The sequence below is a fragment of the Coenobita brevimanus genome, chromosome 66 (genome assembly GCF_032717465.1).
Source record: "Coenobita brevimanus isolate Jiangsu-jjx chromosome 66, ASM3271746v2, whole genome shotgun sequence".
Classification (NCBI taxonomy): Eukaryota; Metazoa; Arthropoda; class Malacostraca; order Decapoda; family Coenobitidae; genus Coenobita; species Coenobita brevimanus.
This window is the reverse complement of record NC_137019.1, coordinates 16,013,640-16,037,807: the sequence shown is the minus strand read 5'-3', so window position 1 is coordinate 16,037,807 and position 24,168 is coordinate 16,013,640. Positions and strand designations below refer to the sequence as shown.

The 24,168-nt window shown below is 40.2% G+C and overlaps 1 protein-coding gene and 1 pseudogene across 1 annotated transcript in view; one reads left to right on the top strand and one right to left on the bottom strand.

The window, feature by feature from the left end:
* The window catches only part of LOC145405271 (insulin-like growth factor 1 receptor), a 136,789-nt gene that overhangs the window by 94,282 nt on the left and 18,339 nt on the right, over window positions 1-24,168 (bottom strand). The window contains exons 4-16 of the mRNA XM_080276686.1: window positions 23,837-23,937; window positions 22,073-22,267; window positions 21,413-21,544; window positions 18,185-18,343; window positions 16,832-17,012; window positions 14,299-14,398; window positions 10,477-10,638; window positions 6,483-6,561; window positions 5,019-5,151; window positions 4,073-4,253; window positions 3,260-3,432; window positions 1,772-1,927; window positions 996-1,033 (exon numbers count right to left, since the gene is read on the bottom strand). Coding sequence (XP_080132812.1) covers window positions 996-1,033; window positions 1,772-1,927; window positions 3,260-3,432; window positions 4,073-4,253; window positions 5,019-5,151; window positions 6,483-6,561; window positions 10,477-10,638; window positions 14,299-14,398; window positions 16,832-17,012; window positions 18,185-18,343; window positions 21,413-21,544; window positions 22,073-22,267; window positions 23,837-23,937 — 1,790 coding nt within the window. The remainder of the gene's footprint in view (window positions 1-995; window positions 1,034-1,771; window positions 1,928-3,259; window positions 3,433-4,072; window positions 4,254-5,018; window positions 5,152-6,482; window positions 6,562-10,476; window positions 10,639-14,298; window positions 14,399-16,831; window positions 17,013-18,184; window positions 18,344-21,412; window positions 21,545-22,072; window positions 22,268-23,836; window positions 23,938-24,168) is intronic.
* Window positions 5,592-5,708, top strand: LOC145405420 (5S ribosomal RNA; annotated as a pseudogene).

Genomic DNA, 24,168 nt, shown 5'->3' with positions numbered 1-24,168 from the left:
GGTGGAGTCACCGCTCGACATGAGTTTGCGGCTTTCCTCAGAGTCCTCTGCAGTGGGTACGCCATCACCACGACCCAGCGATGCACCCCTTGGTCGCCTGCCAGTGATACTCTCGGACTCTGACAGTGAATAAACAGCAAGAACTTCTCCACTAGACCACACGGGAATTTTGAGTGTTGTGCAGTGAAAAAAATGGTGTGTTGTGTTAAGGTTTTCGAGTTGAGAGAAAAGACTCATTGGAAACTAAATTTAACTTAAATAGACTTCTTTGTTTTGCCTTTGGAAATTTTGAAAAGAATGGGAAAAGTTAATGTGCAACACAAAATTACAATGGAGCATTATTTGGACTAAAGTGAACACTGTGAAGAGAACGGACTTCTGTGTGTTATTGACTAAGTTCAGTGCAAGACTTCAGGAAGAGTGTACTGCAAGTGCTTCAGGAAATCGTTCTTACTGTCAGAGTCCGAGAGGAGGTGGTTATTCATCGAGGTGGCCAGGGACTTGCTGTAAGTAGCTAGAATGTTTCATAATGTACTTTTTTCTATACTATACTTACCAGAAGGTTTCATACTGTACTTTTTTCCATACTATACTTACCTCGTGCATGTGCAGTAGGAATGTGTTTTTCTGAGTTAGGCTAGGTTAGGGTCCATAAGTACTAGAATGTTTATTAATGTATGAACATACTTCTAAACCCTCATTTTATGTTTCTTTCGCATTTATTTCAGTCATTTATGTGCCTTATTGGTGTGATTTGGGTCTTAAATAGGTGCTATGCATGTCCAGAGGGAGTTGTATAGGTGTTTCTCTGAGTTAGGGTCCATAAGTACAAGTCCATAAGCTGGAGCCCAATATCCGGACAAAACCAATAACCGGACCTACCAATGGCTCTATTACGTCGGATATTGGGGTGATTACTGTATATACATACAAACACACCCATACACATGCACAGTATATACTACAATTTCATGCCTTATATAATCATGACTTACCTCAACAGGATCCTTCTGTTTCACTGATGAGAAACTTCCTGCAAGGAAAACAACATCACAGTAAGTTTACTTCTACAATTATTACTCCCGCCTTTAATATCTGGACTTAGCAGCCTAGCCCTGGTCTCCACACTCCCAACAGGGCAATAATGGATCTGATGATGCATAGATGTAATATATAGTTTGTTGCTGTTATCATCATCATCATGACTTTCTTTTCATCACTTTAGAATAAGCTTAAGTAGGATCCAGAAAATAAGGAAAGACAATATAGAAGAAGGAAAACTATCAACAGAATGTTCAGTGACTTGGGCCACACACTCATTCATACATCATTCAACCCCTTGGAAACCTGACTCCATATCATAGGCCAGCCAAACTGTGTGCAATTTTTTTTGCTAATTTTCTTAATCCATGCACTTCACATACATCTGCCATACTAAGTAAATGTTATTACTTCCCTATTATTATGTCAGACTCTGAATGAAGGCAAAATTAATAAAAAAATTTGGCAGAAGGGTCACTCATAAAAAAATAACTCTGACCATTAAGCATTTATAAATCTGGGAACCACAAAATAGTGTGCACTTGCAGGAACACACACTACTACATCCATTTAATATCCTCCCTCAACTGGGATTAATTTGAAGTCAAGATGAATGCCAGTTATATGTTTCACTTACTAGAACAAGTGACCATACACACCCTCACAGGTCTACCAGCTGTCAGAATAATAACCTGTTGTCTTTAAATGAAAGGCTCCTTATACATCTTACCCAGTGCATCTGAGCAGTTTAGCTTCTCCCATTTCTGTGGCTTAACTGTGATTAAATAGTCCACAATCTGGCCATTGGGTGATGATGGTTCCTTCCACTTCACAAACATCCACGTAGTCCCAACTTCATGTTCCAAGTTTTGTGGACTGCTGGGGTCTGTGGGGAAATATAATAAAGTATTTAGGGTTTTGATAACTATTATCTGTCTATCTATTACTGTATTATCTATGATTCAGTCCTTTACTGCCCCATCAGGAACTTAGAGGTTTGGGGTTAGGCTCCTTGGTCCAGATATTTGAGGTGAGAATGATCAGTCACTTGTACTAGTGTGGCAACATATGGGCAATAAATCCTACCCACCCCTTAAATGTAAATCCTTATTGGCCGCAACTGGTTGGAACAACTTACTCTACTTGACCACCAGGCATCTACCTGTCTTCCTCTTTTCTTGCTGCTGGATCTTACCACACCTCATCCTTAGCTGAGGGTGAAAAAATGATCAGGATGATGGTGAAAATAATGACAATGTAATTAATGTCCAAGTGTATGTCCACAAAAGTTAATGGTTAAACATTTTCTAGGGTATCATCACTTAACGCAGTGCTATTTTCATGTGACTACACTGAGTGACACAAAAAATTGCTTCTTGTAACTCAGAAAACCATTTACTACACTGGGTGGTAATCACATAACTAAAATAGATGCTTGGCAGTTTTGTAGGTTAAGGCATCCCCACTAGATGTGTCCAAGCCAGCTGCAAATACATTATTGCTATCTCACGCCTTTACTGTAATTAGGTCCACAAACAATTACAAAGAAACTGCCTGTTAAAATTCCACTGATACCTATAATGTTGACTTGCTTATTTCTCTCAGTTTACATTATCCACTGGTGGCAGTTGGGGGCACTCACCATCCATTCACTCGATGTAATGCTGCTTTGGGTGTCTGCCCTTTCCTCACTTCTTTCCTTCCTCTTCTGTCTTTCTTTCCTTCATTCTTTCCTCGTCCTTCTGCCTACCATTGACTTTACACTTCCTCTTCTGCCTTTCTTTCCTTCTTTCTTTCCTCTTCCTTCTGCCTATGGGTGACTCTACACTGAATGACAAGCCAAATGGTTTCCTGTACACCAGGAAACCATTTACTATGCTGGGTGGTAACCATATAACCAAATTAAGGTGCCTGGTGGTTTAGTGGGTAATTAAGGTGCTCCAATCGGATTGAGCCTGTGTAGGTCTATATCCAAGGGGTGATTGGGGTTTATTGCTCACGTAATGTCGCTCAGGGATGAGTGAGGCTAGTCATCCTTATCTTAAATCTTGCCTAGCCCCAGGTTCCTATGCTCCTCATGGGGCAACATAGGGTTGGATGATGGATGGGTGGAATATATTACAGTATCAACTGTATGAAAGCAATTGTGATATTTTGGAAAACATCTCTGACATACAATAACAATTCACGCTATTAATCTACCATCATAAATACTCACTGTATGGTAGTGTCTTGATATACCTAATATCCGAAACTGCACTTATGTTTGCATCCACCACAGTATCAGTCTTGACATACACAGCATACTGGGTGTCTGGCTTCAGATCAAAAAGCCTCACAGACACATCCATTTGCGGTGCACTGATGTCCTCATATTTCTGTTTCCAGTCACTGGAAAACAAGCACAAAGTAAAAAGGGGTAGATCCAGCACATAATGAAATGAAATCCAATACATTTTTATTTCTTATGAAATTTAACAGTAGGGTCAAACCAGTGTAATAAGAAATTGGAAAACATGAGTTACACTTTTTTTCACTGACGGCTGTCCATGCTAACAAAAAACATCATTTATGATTATACAAGGTGGTCCATATAATATGTAACCTAACTCTTATGTGTAGCAGGAAAAACATTTGTTGTCAGTGTCACTGTCATCACTGGTGTCATCATCTCCATAACCATCATCTTCACTAGTCATCAATATTAATGGTGCTGATGGTGTAGCTATTGTAATCACATCTGCTTCTATGTACAGTAAACATAAAAAGAGACTTGACCATTACAGTTACATCTTCAACATCACCAATAATGATGATTGTAGATGTGGATGGTGATGGTGCTGATGACGACAATGACAATGACAATTATAAGGTGAACAATGTCTATGATACTGTATGATTAGGAAAGGTGGTAATAACAACAAAGATGATGATGATGATGATGATGATGATGATGATGATGATGATGATGATGATGATGATGGTGATGATGAAAGAGTCTTCTAAATAATGGACAGGACTTATCACTTACTCATTGCAGGCATCACGGCCAGACATGTAGACAAGATTTCGTTCCTTTGATTCCTTGTAGTAAACAAAATATCCAGTCAGCTTCCGATCATCATCATCTATCGAAACTACACTAAAATTTATTTCCAAAACGCCTTTTTCATTTACCGCTGTTAGACTGATTTCTTGTCTCTCCACTGAACCTGAGAAAGAAGCAATATATTTGCAATGGTAACCTTCAAGGCATCATCATTCAAACCCACTTTTGCACTACAAGTGAACTGATGTTAACACAAATCATAGAATATGCATAAATCATGCATTAGATAATTTACTTCAATAGGCCAAACATAACTTCTTCAGCCAATGCAAGTCTTTATTTTGTTCTGGCTAGTACCAAACAGTTTTACGGAGACATTCTCAGGCAATTTTCTAGGAAGAATGTCTAGTTGCAGTCCACAAATGATACCGCTTGGTTGAAGATTTTGAATAGCTGGGTGGCTATGCAACTGTGAATATGACTGTGAATTGCAAAGTTGGGTGGAGGAGGCAGGATGTTCCCTAGACATTTGACATTCAGTGTAGAGTTGAGAAGCTACATATGGAATAATCAAAGCTACTTTCAACATCTCAGACTTATGCCTGACTGTTGTATGCACCATGAATTGATAATTCATAACCAACCAATCCTCTCTGTCACATATCAGCCCCTTCTTTATTCTGCCTATATGCATTCATATCTGACCTTATGCATGTCACGACTTCCCATTCATCTACTTCACTCCCTCTCATCTTTGTCTCTCACAGATCAAATCACATCAAAGGATACTATTCTTCCTCTTGTACCTTGCTTTCTCTGGCTGCTTCAGACCACTTACCTTTTCTAAATTCTTCATTCACACCTCTTACAGTTCACATATTTAGCATCACATTTACATCATGTAACTGAAAATAACCATTGCTATTACATGCAATTCTGTTTCCATTGGTGAGTCTCATGTTGATATCATCAGTTATGCTTTGTCCCATCTTCTTCAACAAGTCTTCAATTTTCTGGTAGCACAGTTTTGGATTTGAATGAAATAACACTTTTGCATTTTTCTGAAAAGAAGAAATAGCCACATCAAAAATCCGTTCATAACAATGTTATATCATCATCATCATCCTAATAGTGTGTTCCACCTAATACCTGCAGAAAGTATAACCGGAGTGCAGCTCTCTTCTGTATCAAGGGCTTCACATTTATATATATATATATATATATATATATATATATATATATATATATATATATATATATATATAAATGTTCTTCTTTGAACAACACTTTTCTCAACTTTCTTTACACATTTAGAGTCCTTTTCCATTACTACACCAAAAAATTTTTAAATCTACCAAATCAAGTTTCTCTCCCACTAAGTCATCTTTCTCACAGTATTCATAACTAAGCTTTTCTGTGTTATCATTCAGAAGGTGCCAGCTGTAAGCACTCACAAGAGTCTGCACCAGTCTACAAAGATTTCATTTACTACTGGCATGAAGCAAAGCCATACCACGTTGAGTACACAGCTTCCCGTCCGATCAGCGAAGTTAAGCAACGTTGGGTCTGGTTAGTACTTGGATGGGTGACCGCCTGGGAACACCAGATGCTGTTGGCATCCCTACGTGTCAAGTGGGGTTGGTGGAGGATTAGTGCCCCTCCCTGTAAAACAATTAACTCTAAGCCCTTGGCCACCCCATTTGGGATACATGACATCTGGCAATGAATGAATGAATGAATGAAGCAGAGCATGATGTACATTTTTCAGGTTTCGTGTCTCTGTGGCATGGCTAATTTCTTGGGCGCTAATGTGCCATGGTTTGAATTCAAGAGGTGGCTGGAGGTTTTTGTATCATTTGAACACTGTTAAGGACATGGTCCCCTATGGCTTAAATGATCCAATAATGGACTGGTTGTTGCCTTTTATTCTAAATTATTTCATCCCTTATCATTTATCACCAGCTTCACTTTCATTTCCAAAACTTTTGCTTCTTTGTCTCTGATAATCCCATCAATATAACACCAATTTAATATACCGAACATGCATGGAAATATCACACACCCTTATCTCACTCCAGCAATGATAGAGAAATGCTAACTCAAACATCCATCTTTCCTTCAACATATGGTTTAGTTCCATCATAAAAACTCTTAAGCATTCAGCATTATAACTATGGCAAATGGCAGGTTTTGTTACATACAGAATACATAATGCTGTTGTAGAATATAGATGATTATCTCATATCATAGTACTGATAAATTAAAAAATGAAAGTAATTAGGTTACATGCAACTCTGCCCTAGGTATTACCGTTTGTTTATGCCTGGGTGTACCTGAGGCCACAACCACATCATCATCATTAAAAACAAAAGCACCAGCAACTACTTACTGCTGTGATTATTACATTTGAGTGATTCTCCAAGGGCCAGATATCTTCTAGATTATCGTTACTATGAATGTAGAGAGCATATCTGAAATAAAAATAACATCCTTAGTACAGTAATCCTTCGATTATCTGATGTAACAGAGCAGGTGATGGCTCCATCCGGATAATGGACTTCTCCCCTGGTACCCCTTTGTACATAACCTAACTTGAAAGCCTGTGTAAAAGGCCACTACAGTACATCAAACAACACTTGATTCTATTGTTTAGCACTACTCTTTCTGGTCAAGCAAACCTATAAACCACAACAAAGCAATTTCATGGTCAAGCAGACTTATCAACCACAGTCAAGCAATCACCACTGCAGGGCCATACCTCGCAGTGACATGAAAAAAACATGAAAAAAATGGCTACACAAGAAAAATGCACTGGGCTCACAAAACATAATGGTAAAGGAAAATAAAATCATGGTACAGTACAGTAAGCCAGCATAAAATCAACATCAACACTCACAATTCGACCATCTCACATCAGTCTTACCCAGGATCTCCTGCTTCTCCAGAGTCAGCATTACCCTCTTCCTTTTTGCTGGTGAAGGGGCCATCATCACACACCCTACGAAGAGGCTTGCAAGGAATAGCAAGGCCTGAAGGATGTAGGGAACAACCACAAAAGCCACCAAGTGTGCCGTCATAACAACTGTCCGAGAGGAGCTATTCATTACATTTTTGCCACATGGGAACTGAGAACAACTAAGGGGGTCTCTAGCGGATGCTGGGTGAACTACCCAGCCAGATAGGGTGGCGCCACCAAACTATTCCCCCCAGCTGGACAAAAAAGTTCAAGTGGCCATAAAATCCAATGCACATTGTCCAAATAAGATGGAATGATGTATGAACAATGGTTTTGAACAGCCAGATCACAGCATCTGGGTAATGGACTGTCCGGGTAATGGATATTCGGATTATAGAGGGATTGCTGTACAATACATAACATTAAAGATATTTCATGGAAATACATTGGACTGTCACAATATGTGGGTTTAATTAACAAAAATCATGCACTGAGCAGCACTAAAATCCTTTCTATCCCCACCTCCCCATGCATGCACACTGTGCTACCTCTGCAACCTGTCTCCAAGTGACTGTGACCTGATGCCCCACATGTACGTATCCTGTGCAACTGTCATACTCTACCATGCTTGTGTCTAAGGCTAATTTATACATGCAATGGCATCAGCTACTCTCATACAACCTGCCAAAGGACCTGCGAGTGGAAGTGTCCGACAAGCTCAACCAAGTTTAGAAAAGAAGAAGGAGATACTGAGCTGAATCGTTGCTAGTGAATGAGTGACAGCCACAGCAAATTTGTTTAATGTTAATCATTTGACCATCTGGTCCATGAGGAAGAACAAGGATATAGCAAATTTGTTTCATGTTAATTAACTGATTACCTAAACCAGTGGTTCCCAGACCCATGGTCGAGACCCAAATATGGGTCACAAGGTTGCTCCCGAGGGTTGAGGGATGGTTTGAAAAGAAAATAAATAAATAAAAATAAGAGAGTAACAAAATGTTAAAAGTACAAAATAGTGCAAATACAGTATATTTACAGCACAATTTTGAAATATAAAGCATCATTGAGACTTTGGAACAGGAAAAAAGGTGTGAATAATAAAGCAATGATAATTTTTATTAGAAGAATTATTGAATAAATTTTATTGAATAAAACAACATGAAGAAACACTGAAATTACATTTCCCCCCCGAGGGTCGCCAGACAACAAAAAATTCTGTGTTCAGGGTTGTGACCAAAAAAGTTTGGGAAACACTGATCTAGACCATGAAGAAGAACAAGGACAATATCCTTCAGGCTACAGAGCTCAGTGGTGAGGTATCATTGTATCAGTGGTATGTGCAGGATAATGCGCTACTGAAAACAAAGTGGCTTATACTGTAAGTATATTTGTGTTCATTGGTAGCATGAGCATCAGGTTCAAGGAATGTGAAGTGTACACTAAAGTGGCCAGAGTGACGTGAGCTGAAAACCCACCTAGTTTCAGTGCTAGCAAGGAGTGGTTTGCAAAGGTTTGTACAAGAGGGCAACTGTGTCACACTTGTGTTCTAGCCTCTGACAACAAGTGGGTGAGCAAGTCTGAGGGCTTTGATGCCTAGCCTCAGGTTAGAGGCACTGCACGTTCCTTCTCCCCTAGCCCCTCATCCTCGGATACCCTTCAACCCCAACACCCATGCCAGACACTGGCACTTCTCATGGTAAGTTAAAAATCCCATTTTTTAACCAGTTTTACCTCTTATTTTACCACAGTTTATGCCTAATGATGTTCCTACTGTTCCTAAACTTTCTACAATTCGTATCATGTATGTAATGGGGGGGTAGGGATTTCTTGAAAAGGGCTAAAATGGGGACTTGGGGAATATTCTTAGATTTCCTTAGACCTATTAACTAAAACAATGGTTTTTATGGGATGTTATGCATGATTCAAGTTGCATGGTATTTTTCTATGATATATTAGCCTCGTAAGTGGATGGTCCACTGTATATTGGACACATCAGGTTACAGAAGCTTGACAAGTACAGTGGGATCTCCCAAAATTCAAGATCTCAATATGTGAAACACCTTATATGCAAACTCAACTCAGGAAAAAAGTACTTTTTTATATGAAATTAGTTATTTTAAAATGCGAATCAGTCATCTGAAAGCAAGGGAAAAACAGCGTTCCCACACAAAATGGTAATATCCGAAGCCACCACTAGATGGCCAATCAGTTTCCCACTCTTTCCCTCCCTCACAGCATCTCTCAAATCAAGTCTCAAGACTCTCAGTCTGTGTCTGCCCATGCTGCACTCTCATATTGTGGTGCTTTAGCATTGTACAAGACCTGGTCTTGCTCACCTGTTACATCATGGCCCCACTGCTTCATTCCAAGAATATGAGGATCATTTTGGAGTTGAAAATGAGGATTATAGAGCTGAATAAGTAAGGTGCAAGGAACTCAAACATTGGACGTGAACTTGGCTTAGGTGAATCGACAGCAAAGAACATTCTCAAGAACAAGGAGCAGATTTTATGAAATGCCAAGACTTATGGAGGCCAGCAAGTGGACAAACACAGTAAGCTTGCTACTACTGAAATTATACAAATGGAGAGCTACCTTGCACACTATATTCACAGTTCTATTTTCTTTTTTTAAGCAAGTCTTTCTTAAAATGATGATCAATAATGGGGAAGTTCTGTAAATGACAAAGATAGGGTGCAGTGTTGACCATCCACATTTATTTCCATTAATTCAATGGTTTGTAATATGCAAAAGTTTCACTATGGGGCGCATTTTGTTGACCATATTCTTGTATACTGGGAGACCCTGCTGTAGTACAAATGGTCAAACTTTGTCAACCATTTTCCCACCAACATAAATAGGGTAGATGGGATCCAAACATATCATCATCATCATCATCATATCAACAACATTCCAGCCTCCTTTCCCACTCAAGGATGGTTTGAGGTTGTGTCCAGAGAGGGCAAGAAAACGCCTGAGCAAAAAACTAATTAGGATTATTCTGATAACCTTTTCTCTTAATGAAACTACATAATACATTGTAAAGTAATTTTCTGTGCTTCCAGTTCAAATCAAGAAACAAAATAAAACAGAAAAAAAAAAAATCTCTCTTTGAATCCCTTCAGTCCAAGGATGTACAGTATTTCCCACTTTATTCTTGCTAATTACAGATTGATGATTTCAGTCAGCTTAGAGTAAGAATTTAAAACTGCAAGAGTTAGGTATGGCCTCCATTACATCTTACTAATGGGGTATTCTCCCAAACTGGATGAAATCATCCAGAGGTAGCAAGAATAAAATATAAACTTCTTCACTAGACAGAAGGGGTTAAAGAATTAAAAAAAAAAAAAAAAATCCATGGAAATTACCTGTCAAAAAGAGATTATCATTACACCCATATTGCATGTATACAAAAACCATCACTTACTTGCCATCATACAGTCTGGTTCCATGGATGATCTTAAGGTTTTTAAGAAATTCCAAAGTGAGAAGTGGGTGGGAATTGAAGACTCTAATGTACTCTGTTACTTCTCCAATCATTCCAAGGCTGCTGTTTAGTTCTGTTGCAATATTATTTCCTCCAGATATGCTGCACACACACACCCACACCCAAAATAAAAAAAAAGTTAATTAATATGGAGTAAACAAAGTGTTATTAAAACTAAATACAATATATGTAGCATGTCTATGGCTCTTGTATATAAGTTATACTCATACCCCCAAAACACAGAAGGTCTGGGACCATGGCAAGAACTTCTTGGATTGGGAATTTCTAGATTATGGAAACCGGCTTTTGCAAGGTTTATCCAACTACAGTACATCAGTACAGTTGGGTCAAGGATTGTGTGGGTAAAGTTGAAAGTTGGAATACAAATGTGGGCGATTGTGTGTGTGTATGCGCCAATGCAAGATCGTGCTAGAAGAGTGAGAGAAGAGTTCTGGACAAATGTGGAAATGTGCATGGAAAAGTTTGGAAGGAATGAGAGAGTGTTTTTGATTGGTGATATGAATGGTAAAGTTGGTAATGTGAAGGTGGATGGAATAGTTGGTGAGTGGGGTGTGCCTGCCGAAATAGATGAGAATGGGAGTGCATTAGTGGGCATTTGTGCTGGGAGGGGGTTGGTGATAGCCAATACCCTCTTCAGGCATAAAATGATCCACAGGTATACATGGCGAGTGATGAGAAGGGTGGGTGGTGAACTGAATGAAAGGAAGGCAATGATTGATTATGTGTGTGTGGATGAAAGGATGCGAAGATGTGTAAAGGATGCAAGAGTGTATAGAGGTTGGGGGAGTGGACTTTCTGACCACTACTTGGTGGTGGCCAGAATTAGGATGCAAGTGAGATGGAGGAATAGAAGAAGGGAAAGACGAGAGGAAGGAGTAGTTGCAAGGAGAGTGGAAAGGTTACAAGAGGATGAGAAAAAGGCAGAGTATAAGAGAGAAGTGGAGGAACGATTGGGCAAATATGAATTGGAGCAGATGGGAGACGTGGAAGGTGTGTGTAAGATATTTACAGAAGAAATATGTGCAGCATGTGATGTGGTGTGTGGAAGGAAGAGAAGGCGGAGGGGGGTACAAGGAACAGCGTGGTGGACTGAAGAGGTGAAACAGGCTGTGGCACAAAAGAAGAAAGCATACAATGAATGGGTGAGAAATAGGGGCCTGGAAGAAGTTGAGAGGTGGAAGAGAGAGTTATATGTGGAAAGGAAGAGAGAGGTGAAAAGATTAGTAAGAGAGAGTAAGAAGAGAGTGGATGAGGAATTTGGAAGGAATTTGAGTGTAAAGTGGAGGGACTGTAAGAAAATGTTCTGGAGAGAAGTGAAAAGAGTAAGACAGGGTGGAAGTGAAGTTAGCAGGGGAGTGAATGATAAAAATGGTATATTACTAGTGCAGAAGGGAGAAAAAGTGAGCAGATGGAGAGAACACTTTAAGGAATTGTTGAACGTAGAGGATGGAAGTAATGCAAGTATAAGTGGCTGGGGAATGGCTGGGAGAAGGAGGGAGGTGAGAAGACAGGAAGAAATCAGTAGGATAGAAGTTGTGGAAGCAATGAAGAAAGTTAAATCGGGGAAAGCCCCAGGAATTGATGGAGTGTGTGGTGAAATGCTGAAGCATGGGGGAGAGATAGTAGTAGAATGGATGTGGAAGATGTGCAGATTGGCCTGGGAGGAAGGTAGAGTCCCGGAGGATTGGAAGTCAGGTATAATTATTCCCTTGTACAAAGGAAAAGGGGAAAAAGAAGTGTGTGGTAATCATAGGGGCATTTGTCTTCTTAGTATAATAGGAAAAGTGTATGGTAGGATACTTATAGACAGAGTTAGAGAAAGAACAGAGAAATTAGTTGGAGAAGAACAGGGAGGCTTTAGGAAGGGAAGAGGTTGTGTAGATCAGATATTCATTCTTAGATCTTTAGTGGAAAAGTTTCTAGAGAAGGGAAAGAAGTTGTATGCGGCTTTCATGGATTTGGAGAAAGCATATGACAGGGTGGATAGACAAGGATTGTGGAAAGTGTTAAGAATATATGGAGTAGATGGGAAGTTGTTGAATGCTGTGAAGAGTATGTACGATGGTGCGAAGGCTGCAGTGCGTGTGGATGGTGAACTAAGTGAATTTTTCTCTTTGAAAGTTGGTTTGAAACAGGGATGTGTCATGTCTCCATGGTTGTTCAATCTGTACATGGATGGGGTAATAAAAGAGATACAAGGTAGGGTAGTGGATGTTGGAGTGGCCCTGGTGAGAGAGGATAGTGTTTGGAAACTCCCTGTACTGTTGTTTGCAGATGATACTGTGTTGTTGAGTGAAGACGAAGGGGAGCTGCAAGGCTTGGTGGATGAGTTTGAGAGAGTGTGTAAGAAACGGAACCTAAAGGTGAATGTAGGGAAGAGTAAAGTGATGGTCTTTGAGAGAGGTGAAGTTAGTGAATGTACAGCGAGGTTAGATGGTGAGGAATTGGAAAATGTGAGTACATTTAAGTATTTGGGTAGTGTGATGAGTAAGGATGGAGGTTTGGAGGGTGAAGTGCTTGAAAGGGTACAGCAGGGAAGAAAGGTTGCTGGTTCCTTGAAAGCAGTGATAAGAAACAGGGAAGTGAGCATGGAAGTGAAAAAGTTACTACATGACAGTATTGTGATACCAACTCTAACATACGGAAGTGAAGCTTGGACATTGTTGGAAGGACACAAGTCAAGAGTGAGAGCAGTGGAAATGAGTTATTTAAGAGGAGCCTGTGGAGTCACGTGGAGAGACAGGCTGACGAATGAGGATATAAAGGAGCGTTGTGGTGTGGATGTGGATGTGATAGGAAGCGTTATGAGGAACACACTGAGGTGGTTTGGCCATGTGGAGAGGATGGAGGGCGAAAGACTGACGAAGAGAGTGTATGTGAGTGAGGTTGAGGGGGGAAGAGGGAGGGGGAGGCCGAGGATGAGATGGAGGGATGGGGTGGAGAGGTATATGAGAGAGGGGGGTGTGAGTTGGGAGCAGGGGAGTGAAATGGCGGGGGACAGGGCGACTTGGAGGCGATTTGTTTGTGGCCACCCCAAACGGGATTGAGGCGTCTGGCATTAGATAGATAGATAGTACATCAAAACTTAATTTGATAAGTAACTTACTGGTCAGTAAAGACAATTATCATTTCAATTACTGTATACCATATTATAGAAGTAGCGCCTGTTGTTACTGTGGCCCTGGGTTATAGTTGTTAACCTGGCTGACTGCATGGTGAAGCTTCTCTTTTCCTGCAATTCCTTATCCTCTTTTTAGGGACAGGGAGGGAGATGTGTGGCATCTGTATAACCTTGGTTATACTGATGCAACCACCTGAATCCTTCACCACTGAATATAACAACTTGAGCACACTCATGAGCAAAGATAACTTGTGGTAAATAAGTTTTATGACAAAGTTACATTTTGGACTGCTGAAACTTTTATTATGTTACTGTAACTTCATGTAAATATCCCCTGATTAGGCATCTCTGGAACTACATTTGAATATTTCTAGACTGGGCATCTCTGTAATTACATTAAATATTTCCTGACTAGGCATCTCCATTACTACATTAAAATATTCCCCGATTAGGCATCTCTGTAACTATATTGAAATATTTCCTGATTCAGCATCTCTGTAACTACATTAAATATTTCCTGATCAGGCAACTCTGTAACTATACAGAAATATTTCCTGATTAGGTATCTCTATAACTACATTTAAATATTTTTTCACACTACAGCGTACAGAAGGTCATACCTGATTATAAGTGAACCATGAATTCTTGTGCAGCCTCTGAGTAGCTGAGCTTTAGCCACAGAATTGACAAGGTGGCTGTGGCAGGTCTTCTGGCAGGGCCCTGCGAAGTAGCAAGGAAGAGGTACAGTTAGCAATGCTGGCCTGAACTGATCTACTGAACCCAGGATAATATTTAAATCTTATTCTTACCATCTCCTAACAGTTTTATGCTGCTTGGGGTAGAATTTTTAAACTGGAGGGGTTAGTTACAGCAATTATGAACCCCTTCTACAAAAGACCTTTCCTACTTTGAATAATATCATCTGTAGCAGCAAGAACAATCACTAAAATCGTTGCCCAGAATCAAGGGTTTATGTGATGTTAGGAAAAAGTAAGACAGGAGTCAGTGCTGAGTGAAAAACTGTTGGTTCAGTTTCATACTGTTGGGAGAAGGATGAGCATGTTAGGTTGAAAATCAATTAAGAACAAGCATGATTAGATAATGTTAGAGCAGGGTTGAATCGTACTTGGTTGGTGTTAGATTTAACTTAAGCCCTTTATGGGATGGTTCTCCGATGTATGCAGGAAGCTTAAATGTGGGCATTCATGCTCCTTACTGGTATGGTACATTAACCCCATTACCTTCATTCAAGTTTTAGATGAATGTTGGTCTGGTGAATTAAGGCAGTTTGGATGTGACTCTTGAGAGTCTAATTTTGAGAGGAGGTTGGCATTTATTGCTCACAAAATGCTGCAATTGGTCAAATAATGGGTCACACTCACCATTAATGTCTTAAGTGAGTAGCCCAGCCCTGGGTCTGTATGCTCCTGATAGAGAAATACTGGACTCAATAACAAATGCATGGATAATTAGCATGGATAATACTGGAGGAGATGGATGATCATACTGAGTTAGGGTAGAATAAGTTGGGGTCTAAATAAATTTAGTTTAGGCTTGATCAGATAATATCAAGATGGGGCTTGATAGGGCTTAATTATGTTAGTGTGGGTTTAAATAATGTTGGGCTGGAATCTGATAAGATGGGACATGATTAGATAATGCTACAGCAGAGTCAGACAATACTGGAGCAGAGTTATACTAAACTGGAGTAAGGTTTGATAATACTGGGTCAGGGTTAGCTAATAAAAATGTTAATATTGTGGTAAAGGATATGTATAAGCAGAAGAATGGTTTAATAATGTGTCAAAAGCACATGACTTCCGTAACCTATCCAGTCCAAGGACATCATTTGTATCTTATTCTTCCTATCTTCGGACAATTTTATTCAGCCTAAGGGCCTAAGGAAAAGTTAAGTTGCCAAGGGTTTGAAAGATAATATTTAAAAACTTTTCTCTACAAGCAGTCATTCTATACCTTAACAGAACTGTCCAAAGGTAGCACGGAAAAAACACTGCATGCTGTTTTGCCATGTGGAGATGGAGAATCAGACTGACTATAAGAGTGTGAGTTAGATGGACAGGGAAAGGGGTAGGGAAAGACCAAGAATAAGATGGAGGAATGGTGTGGTGAGATATATGAAAAAATGGCGCATGAAATGGAGAGAGGGCAGCCGAATGATAGAAGATCAGACAATGTGGAGGCAATTTGTTTGCAGCCACCCATAACAGGATTGAGGCATCTGGGTTTTGACGGATAAATAGATGGACCAATAGACAGATTACACTGATAGGTAGATAAACAGATAGACAGACAGATAGATAGATAAATAGACAGATAGATATGGATAGACTGATAGACAGATGGATAGATAGATAGACTAATGACATTCTCAGGCAGAAAAAGTTTAAGCTGGGCTGAATAATAATGAGGTGACAGAGTACATACTGTATAACAAAGTTGCCAATGGATTCAATGACAAAAGAGCCAATTTAATATGATGGGTCTGAGTATGATACTGCAACCTCTGGCCTGGGCCAGGACAGCATAAAAGAAAGGTCGCTGTTGAGAAGTCAAGGTCAATGATCTTTTTATGGAATAGCTAATACAGGATAACACTGAAATAAAACCATTATAAAATGGATGGAACTTTGCAGAAAATGACGGGACTGGAATTAACTGCTCTGTACCGAACACTGAAGCTTTGCAAATCTGACTGAAACAGGGTACAGAAAAGGTTTCTGTGTTAAAGAAATTCTCTACAATTAACATATCAATGAGTCAATGTAAACCGAAGACAGCTAATCTTAGCCATGTGAAGTAATTTTTTCATACTCAGCTATGAACTTACAGTTAGTCCTCACTTAAAGCTTAGGATGTACACTGATGAAATGGTACTTTAAGCAAAATAAGTCTGAATAAGACTTTTTGCTTCATTACCAAGCAGTCAGAGGAAGAGAAAAAACTCACAAAAACACTCACCCATAAGTCCTGACTGAAAAACATCTTTATAAAGAATCATGAGCAATGTTAAGGAAAGAACAGGTGTTAGTCATCACACCTTCATATGTGATACAATTTCAAATGAAGACTAACAGCATTCTGAATAATAAAGTAATTGATAAGTAAATAAAGTAATGGTAACTATTAACTAACCTTTACATTTCTGACAAAAAGGAACTGGCACCTCCCCATCTTGAACCTTATCACTCTTTTCATAGCCAGCTGGGCACTCTGTTAAGCACTCATTCTTGCTCCTGCTGTCTGACTTGTACAGAACAAGTCCTTTTCCCATCTCATGGCAGTCAAGCTCGGACAAACACCTGTAGCCTCTGTACTGATGGGAGATAATGCACTCCTTAACTACAGTAACACATTAGTTTAGTTTATTCTTGCTATTCCCGATGATTTTCTTCAGATTTTGAAAGGAATATCATAGTAAAGGGATTAAAGAATGCTATGTATGACTCTTCCAGTTTGAAAAGCCCGCTAAGCAAAGTACTGTTATCTTGAGCAGGCAACATGATGATGATGATGATACCTTAAATTAAAGCAAATTGCTACATTCACATGGAAATAAAATTGTACCAGTACCTGCCCACTAAGGTTACCTTAAAATACTTATTGAGATGAATCTATGCATAACTATTATTGCAGTTATGAATAAATTTATGAATTGTCACATTCAAAAGTTTACTGGCATATTTCTGAAAGATCTCAAACGTGCTTTTATTACTTTATTTCCATATTTTGTGTTGTCTCTAGCATTTATCTCCATATCCAAATGTTATGATGCTTGGCTGAAGCATCCCCAACTCCATGGATCACCAGACATCCATTTGGTTTTATGAATACCACTCAATAAACTCAACGGTTTCTTGGGTTTCAAGACCATTTGGCTAGTCACACAGTGTAGAGCTGCATAATGGTAGCACTACAACAAATGAGTGGTATATGATGGCAATCATCATCCACCGACTCAATGTAGTGCTGCCTATATCTTCTTTCACCTTTATCTTTCTTTTTCCACTTTATTTCTGCCCCCTCTCTGTCTATCTCTCCCCTCCTTCCTGTCACTATATTACCTTCTTTCCTCTTCAGGTATTTCTACACTGAGTGACAAACCTAATGGTTTCCTGTAACTCACGAAACCATTAAAACACTTGGTGGTGACCATATAATCAAATAACCTGATGATGTGGAACCAACTATGGTGCCCTGACTAACTGGGTGGGGATGCAAATGCTGCATCCACCCCGGAGTCAAATTTCAATACTCTTCCCTGTGCCTTGCTGAGGCAATATGCCGTCCATTGCAAGGGAACATCAGTTCACTGCATGGGACAGCCCTGCAGGGCAGGAGTAGTTGCTTTTCTGGAGCTGTTGGGTCAGCTCAGCCAAACAGATTGGGGTTACTCAACAGTGACAATAACAACTACAACAAATGAATGGATGCTGGTTGCCCCACCCTACATATTCCAACACCTAAATATTATTACTGTATACTTACCACATACCGCCTACCGGTACTAAGGCACTTGCTGATACAAATTTTGTTGTCAATGTAGTGGCGGCAGGCATGGCAAATGAGTGTACCATTCTCCCAAGAGCAACCGCCAAGGCACTGCTCAGCACAGCACTGTCCATCAGCTGTACATCCACTATCATTCTTACATGAAACACATTCTGGCAAAATGACATCATCATTACCTTCATCATAAATTTCATATCATATAATGTATATCATACATACCATCATATCATATATTAAATACAGCACAATATATCATCAAATACCCTATCCTATCAAATCATTTCATTTATACAGGCTCCGACATGCTTGCATGCATTGGCCTTGGTCGTCTAATGGCAGCTGTCCATGCTGCTTAATCTCTGGCAGCCTTCCTATTTAGTCCTTAATCTCTGGGGTCACACACTGCAACCTTGTCCCAGGTCATTTTTTGTCTGCTTAAGCAACGTTGGGTCTGGTTAGTACTTGGATGGGTGACCGCCTGGGAACACCAGATGCTGTTGGCATCCCTACGTCAAGTGGGGTTGGTGGAGGATTAGTGCCCCTCCCTGTAAAACACTTAACTCTAAGCCCTTGGCCACCCTGTCTGGGATACATGGCGTCTGGCAATGAATGAAAAAAAATGAATTCTTGCAACCCTACCTTCAATATTAACACTTCTCACTCTCTTATCATATCATATCATATATATCATATCATATTATCATCGTCATCATATCGTCATCATCATCATATCATAATAGTATGGTGTATTATATCACTGACTAAGAGGGTGCATGTAGGTGAGGTGGAGGAAGGGAGGGGGGGGAAGACCAAGGATGAGGTGGAGGGATGGAGTTGAGAGGTATATGAGGGAGGGGGGAGTGAGTTGGGGGAAGGGTAGTCATATGGTGGGTGACAGAGCGACTTGGAGGTGTTTTGTCAGCGGCCACCCTTTGCTGGATTAGGGTGTCGGGCTATAGATAGATAAATAAAATTTTTCTTCGTCTTCATTTTTCTTCATCGTCATCTTTCTCCATCTTCATCTTTCTTCATACTCATCTTCCTTCATCATCATCATCATTCTTTAACTTTTGTCTCTCTTCATCTTCGTCTTTCTTCATCTTCATCACCTTCCTCTTCCTCTTCATCTTCCTCCTTCTCTTTCTCCTCCTCCTGATGATGAAAATGATGACTGATGATGATGATGATGATGATGATGACGATGATGATGATGATGATGATGATGACGACGATGGTGATGACGACGACGACGACGACGACAATGATGACGACGATGATGATGATGATGATGATGATGATGGCTTCATAAAAGAGAATGTAAATATGGAGACATGCAATAAGGATTTATTGTTCTATTCAAATTAAAAGCAACTTACAATCAATGACTTACCATACTGATAGTGTTTTTTAGACCAACTGCCTCTGATGATTCTATCGTGTGAGTGAGCAGGAGGCCGAAAGGAGGGGCAACAGCCATTACACAGAGCTTCTTTGTTGTTCTGGCATCACCCAAAAATAAGAGGTAATAATTACTGGTATATACTTGGAGTCATATTCGTCACGAATCCTAACCAATTTATCCAGTCAACAAGTTTTCACACTGATGACTTACTCGCAGCAATAATTTTGTTTTGTTAAGATTTCCACTTTAATATTCACTCATTTGGTTATGATGTGCTTGGTTGCTGTATGTAGGGTTTGAACATGGCAGCTGACAAAATGGCTCTATTCTGCAGGCATTATAAAGAGAAATTTTAACTATACTGTTTGATATGTAAGGCAGAGCCCAGAATTTCAAGGGCTTGATTGATAACTAAGTGAATGAGCGGTCCATTTCACTGGGTACTGTTTGATAGTTCCCCAGCATACTGTCATCTCACCCACAATGCATTTAACTTGTCAACATCAGAAACAGCCTTAGGGAATATACAGCACCAAAGGGGAAAATGTCATATGGTCAGCCAGACCACACCATCACCCCCAAATTATCACCTGGACCACACCCACACCTTCAAATTATCAGCCAGACCATACCATCACCCCCAAATTATCACCCAGACCATGCCATCATCCTTAAATTATCACCCAGACCACAATCACCCCCAAATTATCACGCCCACATCATCACTCCCTAATTATCACCTAGGCCAAACCATCATCTAGACCACCCCATCACACAAGACCATCACCCAGATCATATCAGTACCTAGACCACCATACCAGAACATCACCCAGACCATGCCAACACCTAGACCATCACCCCACACTCCAGCATCACACCATCAATGAAACTATACCATCATCTAGCCCATCACTCCACACTATCACCCAAACCACACGACAATATCACCCCACACCATCACATCACACCATCGCCTAGACTATACCATTGCCTAGCTCATCACTCCATTCCAACATCTCACACTATCACCCGAACTACACTGTGACATCACCCTACACCATCACATCATACCATCACCATCGGCTAACCCATCACTCCATACCATCACCCCACACCTTCACTCACACCACACCACAATAACATCCCATATCAATGAGACTCTGAGCAGTCCTGTGCCATGAACTGTGGGATATATGTTTGTGTAGTGACAAATAATGACATATCTGGCCATGTGTGGAACAGTGTTTCACACTTGTGGATATAACCATATTGTGTTAACTCTGACAGCCTAGCCAAGTGCCTACAGTGTTAAAGGTAATCAGAATTATAAGAGTGCAAACCATACAGTTTCCATTTCCTATTTCTGGAATTCCTCCACCCTGTATATTAGTGTGAAAGGGGTTAGGGTTATGGGTGAATGGATGGAAAAAAAATCACCCAGTTCGGCCAAGTGGCGAGAATGGAGAATGAGAAATTGGCTAGGAGAATGGATGTAGGCATGGGGAAGGGAGGAAAGGGAAGGAGGAAGACCAAGATTGAGATGGAGGGAAGTGGTGGAGAGGTATCATATAAGAATGAGGGATGAGTGAGTTGGACCGTGGAGGACAGAATGACATGGAGGCAATCTATTTTTGGCCTCCCCCTTGTGGGATTAAGGTGTCTGACTATAGACAGATACACAGTAACTACAATTCTGTAGTATGAAAGCAATATCATATTCACAAACACTCACTCTAAGTTACATGCTACTGTATTTTGAATAAAACTTTACAGAAACATGAAATTTATATATTTACACATACCTTGAGCACATTACCACTGGCATCATGAACAATCAAGGACCAGTCCACAGTGCTGACATAACATAAGTTGATGTTATTTTGAATTCTTACACTACCACGAGGGATGGAAGTCAGGCTGTAGAGATCTATTTCCTGTAAGTAAAATTCATGGAGACATGTCTTTGCACACACTAGGGAAGGTAAATAAAATGGAAAGCTATTGAAAACAGCCCTCAGTTTCATCACTCAAAGGGTTTAGCACATGAAGAGTTAGGTAGTATATTCCATCCTGTGCCTACACTGAACTCCCCATTACCTAATTGCCTTAGTAGAAATAAAAATCACATCATTGCAAAACAAAACATCAATCAAGCACTAAAAACTTCTTTAGTGTGAGTCTTCTCACCCATAACAGCATTCGCTTGAAGGTAAGATATTCATTCTTGTCTCTAAGGTCATTCTGCTGTTCCCATATTACCTTTGAAGAACAGAGAGAGAACATGAACAAGGGAAGGCTATATGGGGCACTGAAACTTCAGGCCTGCAAACAGCAAGAGCTTCACCAAAAAACACTTTGTGCTCACTGGAGCACATCCACATCATCAATATCCTGCACCTGATTCCCACCGAAAGATAGAGTGAAGTGCACAGTACAGTCCCTCTATATACTGTAAAACTTACTGTTAAATCCTTTGCACCATATATGACAAGAGCATAATTCTGATGCAGAGTCTTCCCTCTGATGACAGCCAAGTTAGGAAAGAGGTGACCGAGAGAGCTCAGCCCATTGACATCATAGATCAAGAGGAAATCAGTTATTTCTCTCAGCTCAGGAAAACTCCACTTAGCCCAGTTCTCTGCATTACTGTCATTATCCTGCAATACAAACAAATATTTTACAAGCTACCTTAAATCATATGATACAATAAATGTTCCTACATTCAATACTTAATAAGCAGGAGTTTATGCATAGCACAAACTGCACTGTGTACTCTACAGTACTAGAGTTGTTCTGACAGTGAGAGAGTTTGTAGTAACTGTATTAACATTCTCAGGGTTCTATGATTCATTCACAGCTGAATAAAATTGTTTGGCATTAGCTGCAATAAATTATAAAAGATGTGACCAAGAGAGAGCTAACATCTTCAAACCAATGGCATATATTCAACTGCAGTCTTACTATCTCCAGGCTTTTTTTTTTTTTTTCTCCAGAACAAGATCATTCTTTCCTCTTTATTCTGCCTATGGGTTACTCTACACTGGGTGACAAGTCAAATGGTTTCCTGTACACCAGGAAACCATTTACTACACTGGGTGGTAACCATACAACCAAATTATGGCACCTGGTGGTTTAGTGGGTAATTACAGCACTCCAATCGGATCAAGCCAGTGAGGGTTTATATCCAGGGGATGGTTGGGGTTTATTGCTCATGTAATGCCACTCAGGGATGAGTGAGGGTGGTCACTCTCATCTTAAAGGTCAGGACCAACTTGCCTAGCCCCAGGCTCCTACACTCCTCATGGGGCGACATAGGATTGGATGATGGATGGATGGATGTTTTTTTTTTTCCCCAGCTTTGAGAGCACTTTTGGCAATCAAGTGTTCACCTTTGCTGAATAAAACTGTCCGGTATCAGCAAGACCAAGCCAAAGAATACATCATCAAACTGACAGGGTGCTGAAACTAAAGGTATTGTTCATTCATTCATTCATTCGTCATCCAATCCTATGTTGTCCCACGAGGAAAATAGGAGCCCAGGGCTAGGCAAGTTGGTCCTGACATTTAAGATGACAGTGACCAGCCTCACTCATCCCTGAGTAGCATTACATGAGCAATCAACTCCAACCACTCACTGGATATAAACCTTCACTGGCTCAATCCGATTGGAGCTTCGTAATTAACCGCGAAACCACCAGGCGCCATTTTTGGGTTATATGGTTACCACCCAGCGTAGTCTGGAAGCCATTTGGCTTGTCACTCAGTGTAGAGTCACCCACAGGCAGAAGGAAGAGGAAAGAATGAAGGAAAGAAAGACAGAAGAGGGAGTGTAATGTCACTAGTAGGCAGAAGGACGAGGAAAGAATGAAGGAAAGAAAGACAGAAGAGGGTGGAAGGAATCTTCTGATTTTGCAACTATCAGCATCTTTCCTAGCACCTCACTATGGGGTTTGATCCAGTCAAATTCCCCTCCAGCTTATGATATACCTTTTGTTGTAATCAGGCCACCACAATGTATAGGCCCCTTTCTCATGCCATCTCCTATGATGAAGCTGCTAAATGAAGGCTATATCCAACCCCTCCAGAGTCAAAAGTCTACCCTAAAGTGAATATAATCATCTAAGAATAGTAAGAAGAAAATAAAAAATATACTGTCAGACTGAAGGAGTTGATCAGTACTTAAACAGAACATTCTGCTATAACACATACACAATATGAGTACTTACGGCTTTCATGAGGACAATCTGCAAGCTACCTTCAATGACCCGGCACCCTCTCAGAATCTCCAGATTACTCACTACATTAGCCACACGTTTGCTGTCACAGACTGTGGATTATAAGAAAATTAATTAAGATACCGTAATTCCATGCTTTATGTTGCATTTTTTTAAATGAGCATTTTAAAGATCCAAGAATGCCATAAGCACCTTACAAGTCTTTTTCACAAGCTTTCTCCACTACCGGTCTCACTGCAAATATTTTAACAATGTGATGCACACTGTCCTGTACTGTATATATTGCACTGTAGGTAATGTCTTAAACATGGTGACATGGCACC